General features: G+C 40.1%; 1 protein-coding gene across 1 annotated transcript in view; it reads right to left on the bottom strand.

Annotated features, from left to right (window-relative positions):
- Nucleotides 1–7,909, bottom strand: part of bbs9 (Bardet-Biedl syndrome 9) — a 186,087-nt gene that overhangs the window by 161,359 nt on the left and 16,819 nt on the right. Inside the window, 2 exon segments of the mRNA XM_032517504.1 lie at nucleotides 4,141–4,324; nucleotides 5,049–5,133. Coding sequence (XP_032373395.1) covers nucleotides 4,141–4,324; nucleotides 5,049–5,133 — 269 coding nt within the window.

Genomic DNA, 7,909 nt, shown 5'->3' with positions numbered 1-7,909 from the left:
ACACACACACACAATCCCACAAATGGTGCAGTTACCACCTAGAGAGATCTGAGGTGACGACCACACGCAAAACAAACACGCCTCACTCACGCAAAGTTGAATACACAACTTATAATATAGTAACAGCGGTCAGCAGGGTGGTACAGCGCAGGGGTCAAAATGACACAGTGTGTGTTGGTGCCACATCAAAGCAAAACACACACCTTCTATCAAAGCATCAGCATTATAATAACAACCTAATTAGAAAGGTCCAATCTACGCTCTGCGTCATCTCGAAGCCAAACATCAGCTCCCATTTTACTGTCCTTTACTCTTCCAGCTCACTTGTTTCCTCACTTATCAGCACTTCCTCTCTATTCCTGCCTGCCTTTTTCCACCCATCTCCTTAATCCTCCTTTTTATTTTCCAACCATCTGCCCAAAGTTTCACTCTTCCTTTCAACTTCTCCTGTCTTTCTGCCTTTTCCTCATCACTCTCTTTCTTCTATCCTCTCCCCAATGTGTCTGTTATCATTCCTTGAAGGAGAAAAGTTTTCTAAGAAGCAACATCCCTGGTCCGATTGCAGCCAGGTACAGCTGAAAACTCAAAGTTATTTTACTCGGTCAAGAGTCTTAATGGTTTGGGACCGGCATACATTAGTCATTGTTTTGTCATTTTAGAATTCTTCACGGTCGCTACGATTCTTTGCTGCAGTTTTTTTTCTTTTTAAATACAAACTGTCACACAAAAGAACAACTGTTCACTCTCTTTGTTTAAATTTTCCTTAGTTTTGACCATGGTGTTGGAGACAAGGTTTAGACTTCACCCTCAAATATCCCACAGGTGTAGACTGTGAAGGCCATAGTACATGGTATCCTCCAGTGAGTTTATAGAGATTCAAGAAGTAGGGATCAGATAATCTTATCCAAACCAAGAGTTTTGGCATATCATTGTGGATTGAATCAATTCAAGAGCTGAACTACAGTGTTTCTGGCTAGACGTCCAGCCAATAAAGTTATCCGACTAAGAAATAGACAGACAGGGAGGTAGACAGGAAGAGTGAGGGCAGTGGTCCAGCAGAGACTGCTGTGAGGCTGAAGGCCAGAAGGAATCCATAAGGAAGCACTCAGGAGATCACTGTTGTCTATCCTCTTCTGCACGACACTCAATAGCATGGGTTGTGCGGAGATCCACTAAATGCACTTGCACTATAAAAAGAACAATTTCAGAATGGGCAGCTGACAGTCACAGTGTCACTTCAAATGTCAGCCTGTTAACAATAAACCAAAGATCCCACATGGACACAGAGGAGTGCAGCAGCACTCCGATCCAGGGAGCTGCCGTCTTCCAACCATGTGGGAAATTTTGTGGGTTGTGATTGTTGACAGGAGTCTGTCCCAATAAAAGGTACTTTTGTTTTTCATTGGCCCATCATGCATTGAATTTATAGCCAATTTCCAAGAATAATTGAAATAATCTAAATAATAATATCTGGACCAGATAGTGAAGGGAACTTTGAAAGCTTTACTACAGTACTTTTAAAATGTCAGCTCGACCATTTCCATCCATTCACCCCTTCTGGATGCTTCCTCCAATCTATGTTGTGCTTTCGTTCACATCCGTCTTTCATTTTCTCTTTCCGCCTGTCAGCTCTCTATCCAGATCAAGTGTAATACTCTCCAAAGAATGGTTCTATGGTACATTGTTGCATAAAGTGAACCAGACAGGAACATTTTTGTTGCTGTAACGAACACTCATAAAAAGGTTGTTTATTGCTCCATGCTCAAAAGGCTATGCACACAACTTTTACTCTACTGTATTTAAGCATCACTCTGGAGGGCTAACCATATCTGGGTAATTAGTTTTGCATGTGGTGATAAGAATCAGGTCGCACAAGGGTTATACCATATACCTCCTTCTCTTTGGTAAAAAAACAACTTTAAGGTTTTAGTCCTTAGATGCCAGGGTAAATCAAGTGAGCATAAAGACAAACTGTTGTAGAGGAGACATATACGATAATTGGGGGAGACCTGCGGCGCCTCCGGAACACAGCACAGATGCGCCCGGTGGAAAACAGGGGTAACCCTCCTTTAACAACGAGGGTGTAGACCATGCAGATCACAGTACAACAGTATTTGAGTGTTAGTATGCATTTGTGCTTGTTCTCACGTCTACGTTTTCTGAGAAACTGGAGACCATCTCAAGACCTATTGGTACAGTAGGATAATCATAACAGACTAAATCAAATCATTGTGTGTGTATAGCATGCAGTAGCCAGATGCGATGAAACTGAGTAGCTATAGCTACAGAATTATCACATTATACATAATCCCTCTCTTCTCCTATCAAAGGTGAAGACATGGAGAGGTGTTCAAGTCTGGAACCCATTGCAGGTCTATAGCCGTGTTGTGCTGTGCATGTTCATCAAGGGTAAATTACCTGCTACTGCATGAACCTGTGTACTCCAAAACTGGTTTGTACGTGAACGTGACCAAAATGACAAATTTGGTCACACACTACCTGGTTTGATATCTCAAACAATTGTTACTAAGAAAGCATTTTCTTTCTCGCTTTGTCTCATCTTCGCTGCAGTTTGGACATGAACTTTGGGCCTCATTTTGGGCTTAAAGTGACCTTTATCATGTTTCGACAACGTAATTGTGTATCTGCACAATGTTACTTTTTACAAGTAACACAGTCTTGTTTTAAGCTTTATTTAAAGAGTGTATTGTTGTTTGGAGTTTTATTTAAGCCAAACCAGTAAATCAGTTTCTTTGAAAATCATCAAATATGGACATTCACGGTATTCACTGGACAGCAACAATATACTATGTATCATACCGCTCAATACATATATGTAAAATCCATTCATCTTGCACCATATGTTTATGTACTACAGTGTCTGTTGAGTTTTTCTTTTAATGCATACAGGCAGAGCTACTCCAGTAATTCCATTATGTTCTGCCAAAAGCAGCTTCCTGCACAGCCAGTCGTGTGGCACTGGGCCACTGCTCAGAATACTTTGTTTCTGTGTATTTGTTCACTTAGTCTCAGTAGTTTGGTTGCGGCAGGTGCACTGGTGCGTTGTGCATGATGTGTTGCTGGCCTTTACTTTACTCCAGGTTGAAAACATCAGTGCTGCATTGGCTAAATTTGTCAATATAATCCCGCAGCGGCTGTGCTCAGTTCTCTGCAAAATGTCATGTATCCAAGTCCTTCAAGAAAAGCAAGTTCTCTTGCCTATTTCTTTATTTTCAATTCCAATTCATCTTTGATGATTTCCGATTAGCTGCCAAATGCTAAAGTCTAATTAGTGTTAGCAATCTACTTGAGCACGATTGAACAAGCCCTATGACCTTTGATCTCCTGTTCTCTTTCTGAATAGTGGTACTTACACTAAAACGCTGTGCCTCCAAACTAATTACTGTCTTTAAGATTCTAATTTTGGACTCAAAAGGAGACAAGATGGATTTCATTTCCTCTTTAAAATTCTTTAACGTGTGCTTCCCTTCCCCTTCAATTTCTGTGTTTTATAAGTTTTGGTTCAATCTTTATTCTTACACATCCAGTTAAGGACCTGGTGTATTCTTTCTACTGCTCAGCCAATCTGTATTGACTCCTTAACCGGTCAGGTGTGCAGGAGAAGAGCTCTCGTTAGACAAAAAGACATGACATGAGGACTGCTGAAATATCCCATTATAGATTAGGTTTATCTCACTGCACTACTAAAGGTGCCCTGCCACACAAAACCGTTTTTACCTGCATTTTTTGAAATATGTTAGGTCAATATGTGTTTGTGTAATGTGGTGAATGTGAAAATGAACTGCTACCATCATGTTGCCTGAGCTCATTACTATTCAAGAGCTTGCCCAGTCAGCCGAGTAAAGGATACTGATACCCAAGCTCTCATTGGATAGCTGTTAGCCAATCAGAGTCAAGCAGCTAAGCTCATTGAATATTAATGAGAACTGGAACAAATTGAGTCTTTCCACAGGTTTTCTATAAAACGCTAGAATGGCTTGAAACAAGATAGCCAATGCATTTTTTCCACAAAAGAATGTTACAGAGTCTATAGAACGTCAGACATTACCACAAAGTAATGAAATACGCATGGCAGGGCCCCTTTAAGCCATATTTTAAAGGTTCAATCTCATGGTTTACCTGAGGCGTAGGGCAGAAAGGAGCTGGGGTTGAACTCCAACTTCTTCATGAAGCGGATCTGGCCGCTGTCACGGAGACAGTAGAGGTTCCTCTCACCCAGAATGAAGATGAAGGAGGAGTAGTGGGAGAGGGAGGGCACACAGAGGTCCAGGGCCTGTTCTCCCAGGACAAACGACCAGTCAGGCTGGAGGAGAACACACACAGTTACAGCATAAAAACACTTTTCTTCAATTTCAAAACAAAAAGCATGATGTACACTCTGAGTACGCTACACAGAATGTTTATGAAGTCACTGGAATCATCTCTTTTGTTAAGTATTTCAATCTTATCGTTAAAACTAACTGCTGTTTGCAGTTCTTATTAATTGCATTATTAAATATCTGTTATAGTATGTGCAGTTGAACTTGCACTTTACAGTAGGCCTCTTGGGGCTTGCTTACCCATTGTCGACCATCTTGGCCTGAGAGGAACATATCATTCAACTGTATATACTACAACGTGTCTATGCCAGCCGAATTTAGTCCCGCCCACAACATTCGAGGTCAGGATGTTTGCACATTCTGACTAGAATCTGAGTATGACCACGTCAGGCTAGCATTAATGTTAAAAACCAACAGAATCTTTCTCAGGCTGTCAACTAACACTCACGTGGTTTGATCTGTAAAACTAAGTTTCTCCACAAAGAACCATGCCAACGTGCAATTTAAAATCTAGTGTTTACATTTATTGGAAATAAGTCATTTAGCATGAAAAATGCATAAAAGGTGACTAATCAACTAAAGAAATCTTTGTAGAATTAAGACTAAAACGACTGATTAGTCGACTAACCAACTAAGAGGGGGCCGACCTAGATCTTACTTACAAACATTGTCAATTTATCTCTGGTAGCTGCTGTGTTTAGGACTCACCGTCAGCCTTTTGCCTCCAGTCTTGAGGGGCAGATCAGGATCCTGTCGACTCTCTGCCTCTGTAGCCACTGCCAGAGTCTCATACCTGGGAGTCAGTGAGACACAGACAGCTGCTTAGCAAAATATTTAATCTCTGGATGGCTTAGTTTTAGGGTGTTGTTTTCCGGCCACCGTTTTATATGCAAGTTGCTTTCTGCAAACAAACACCAAGCTATTTCGGACAAGTAAAAGTTTTTAATCCATATGCATCCAACTTAATGAATCCAAAGTTTATCTCTGCTATGATTAAATATTCTTGGAAACAGTTAATTTTAACCATATTGGTTACTTGGGAAGACCTGGAAGTGACCTGTAGAGAGTATTTCCCATTTAACCATTCCCTCCAGATGTTTCAGTCAGCCTAAAACCCAAAATGAGTGACTCTCTGGTTACAAATTTTGCTTCTTTTACAACTAGCCCAAGACCACAACAACACCAGCTATTTTCCTAAGTGAAATTCCACCTGTAAGGCGAGGGCAGAGATCCTAGTACACGTCACTTACTCACATTTAAATAAAGTCAAACACTGTATAACATGTCCATTATTAACATAATCCACAGCCAGCGTCTCATATCCTTTCTTTCTTTTGCAGCTTCTGTCAGGTCAGTCAACAAGCGGCTGACCTGTTGTTCCCCGGAACTGCGGTCAATCAGTTTTAATCAGCACGCTGTTAGCAACTAGCTGAGGATAAAGTGGTCAGACTGATCTGTGGTCAGTTGATTTTGGCATCTTCAGCATCAGATGTTTTCCAGTAAGAAGCTGGCAGTCAAAGTGGCTTGGCGGGAATCTGTCCTTCTCCTCAAACACCTGGATGAACGGAGATCTCCAAACCCCGACCCAGCCCGACTGCGGACTGCAGACCGCTAAATAACTGCTGATTTATCCACTCTCACTCAGTAATACAGTGTTGCAGTTAATCATAGCTGGCAGCAATCTTTACATCAGGAGACACAATGTTCTCCTTTGGCATTTTTTTGTTTAGTAGTTTAGGCAATACTTGGGGGATGTTAGAAAACTAATTAGACAAGCTGACGCCACAAAACAGCACGTGTTCACTGAAGAATTCAGTATGATAAGGGTTCAAGTTTTTCATGTTTAACTCTTGAGCATTTAATGTAAGTATAAATGCTGTTTTGAAATGTTTGCCTTATTGGTTAGTAAACAATACAACAGCACTATACACTATACTATATAGGAATAACATTGTTTCTGTAGTTAGTTTTTTATGAAGGTAAATATGATGTAGCGGCTCTAGGGAAAGCAATGTCTGTTGGTTGGTCAATAACTTTCAAACTGAAATATTTCAACAACTACTACATGGGTTGCTATGAAATCTGGTGCAGACACTTAAGTCCCCCTCAGGATGAATTTTAAGAACTTTGGCGATTTTGTCACTTTTCATTCACGGACATCATCAGGTACAAATTTTATATTTTCCAATACTGCCAGATCAAATACCTGCAAAATGAATACAATTCCCATCAGCCTCAGCCGTACTTTGTTTAGTGTGAATAAGCAAATGTTAGTATACTAACACAGTAAATTAGGATGATCATAATGACCTGCTAAACATCAGCATGTTAGAATTGTGTTGTGTTTTAGATGCATTCAGTGTGAATGTGAAGCAAGATAAATGTAAACTACCCTTCAAGATGTTTTCTTCCTTCCGTTTGTTTACTAATTTTAAATGTGTTGTATAGAAGAAACAATTGTCACATCAATACCTTCCCATTGGCTAAAACAACATTTCAGTTTTATACCCTAATAAATCAAATTAACATGTGTGTCCCTAAAAGTAACACTAATTCCTCATTAAATTGTGCATTAAAAAACAGCAAATGCAAGTGTTTTAAACTTTCATTTTTGCAATGCAACATTTATAGTTTTCAACTCTTCTGTACAGTAGCGGTACCTGCTGAGATTCTATGAGAAATGGTTAGCAGCTGCGTTATGGATGACTGCCATTAAAGAAACCTTTTCATCACACTGTGGATGTCCCAGGGGAAAAAATGGACTAAAATATATATTAAACATGTCAGCGGTTTTAAGCTTTTAAAGCAACACTTAATGGATCGACAGGCCCACTCCTGCATGAGTGAATGGATTAAATTCAGCCTAATAATACTAAAACAACACCATAAAATAACTGTATTCTTTCATTCTGTTTTGGTATTGCTATTCCAGCCTTCACTTAAATGTCTTATTAATGATGGGATGTGAGGCAGCATGAATGAATTAAAACTGGACATGCATGTGTGTGTATGTGTGACTGTGTGTGTTCTGTTCAATCCACCAGAAATTGGTTGGATGTTGATTTAAGTATAATGAAAGAGGGCAAAAATAACACAAAGCACTGTGTGTGTGAGAAAAATGGAAAACCCACAAAAATCTGATTATTCGCCTGCATGCATATGAGGATGGAGAACAAGACGCACACACACAGACCACTGGCATAGACAAACTCTTGAGAACATGGAGAGGGTTTTTTTTGTTTGTCATTTAAGTGTTTGTGGTGAACATGGTGTGTGCGCTCTTACATGCATGGACAAAGTTTTGGAAGGCCCTGACAGTGTGTTCTCATTTATATGAAAGAGGATCTCTCTGAAAAGCTCCAAAAACAAACACACTCATTTACCTTAAACATATACATCATACAAGCACATACACAGACACCGCATGCACACATGGGCACAGACACACACACAAAATACACAAACACACTACATATGCTCTCTCGGTGTCATGGGTAAACACAAACTTAAATCTCAAAGCTGACGCCAACACACACACACACACACACACACACACACACACACACACA

Source organism: Etheostoma spectabile, chromosome 6 (genome assembly GCF_008692095.1).
Source record: "Etheostoma spectabile isolate EspeVRDwgs_2016 chromosome 6, UIUC_Espe_1.0, whole genome shotgun sequence".
Classification (NCBI taxonomy): Eukaryota; Metazoa; Chordata; class Actinopteri; order Perciformes; family Percidae; genus Etheostoma; species Etheostoma spectabile.
This window is presented reverse-complemented; position numbering and strand designations above follow the sequence as displayed.